Here is a 1325-nt window from a genome sequence, read left to right on the forward strand (position 1 = left end):
TCTGATCATGACCAGTTCAATCAAAGAATACTTAATTTTACATTCTGATAGTTTGAATCACTTACAGTCACAATAAACTGTTTATATTTTCTGCTAATGAACTTCATATCAGTAATAACTAAAAGTTCAGGACAGTGTGATGATGCCTCTTCATGTAATCCCAATATTCTTGTTGTTTGAGCTTGTGGAGTTGATCATTAGCTCTGAGTGTTTATGTAAATCTTCTGTTGCATATTTAAACAGCAGACATGAGTCAGTTTATACATTCATCTGATCACTAGAGGGAGAGAAGAACAAACTGTGCAGTGAAACACACCATGATCTCTTCATCTTTAGTGTTGCTTCTGGCAGTAGTATCCTGTAAGTTTAGTCTACTTTTCTGTGTGATGCATCATTTTGTAGCTAAAAAGCTTGTTAACCTTCTTTAAACTTCATGCTATTTTACTAACAGGTATTATTTGATTTGATACAGGTATTCATTCATATGAACTCACTCAGCCTGAGTCTCTGACTGTCCGTCCTGATGCCACTCTAACTATCAACTGTAAAGTCTCATATTCAGTTACTAGTTATGCTACAGCCTGGATTCGTCAGCCTGCAGGAAAAGCTCTGGAATGGATTGGCTGGATCAGCTCTGGTGGAAGCTTAGCCTATAAGGATTCACTGAAAAGCAAGTTCAGCATCACCAGAGACACCTCCAGTAACACAATAACACTGCAGGGAAATAATATGCAACCTCAAGAAACAGCTGTGTATTATTGTGCCAAATATACACAGTGACAGACGCAAACAGCCTCCCTGTACAAAAACATCATCATATTTACATTAGGGTATTGATCGTTTTGTCCTCTAAAGTTCAAAACCAATTTTCATAAAATGTTCATCATTCACAGCTGATATTCATCTGATGACATTAACCCTTTGATGCGCAACATGGGTCAAAAATGACCCGGCTGAGTTTTTATTTTCTATATCTTTGCAAGAAATTAATTTCATCATTCAGTATTCCAGGTATTCCTCAATTAACTTGTTTTTGATCATCACAAATCCTCATTTTCATTTTTTCTTTCTTACTTTTTGAATAAAAATAATTTTTGTATCACTACCCTTCTAATGCGCAACATGTGTCAAAAATGACCCGTATTCATTTCCTATGTAATTTCAATAACGGTTGAGTGTTTCTTTGCTGAATCTTTAAAAGAAATGTATTTTATCATTCATTTATTCCAGGTATTCCTTAAATATCTTGTTTTTGATTGTCAAAAAGCATTATGTTCATTTTTTCTTTCTTACTTTATAAACAAACACAGTTTTTGTATGTCTAC

The 1325-nt window shown here is 34.3% G+C and overlaps 1 gene segment (V, D, J or C); it reads left to right on the top strand.

Moving 5' to 3' along the window:
- The first annotated feature begins 269 nt into the window (after positions 1 to 269).
- Positions 270 to 788, top strand: LOC125261772. The segment is given in 2 exon segments: positions 270 to 360; positions 473 to 788. Coding segments are annotated over 2 exon segments (351 nt in total).
- The last annotated feature ends 537 nt before the right edge of the window (positions 789 to 1325 follow it).

Source organism: Megalobrama amblycephala, unplaced genomic scaffold (assembly GCF_018812025.1).
Source record: "Megalobrama amblycephala isolate DHTTF-2021 unplaced genomic scaffold, ASM1881202v1 scaffold481, whole genome shotgun sequence".
Taxonomy (NCBI): Eukaryota; Metazoa; Chordata; class Actinopteri; order Cypriniformes; family Xenocyprididae; genus Megalobrama; species Megalobrama amblycephala.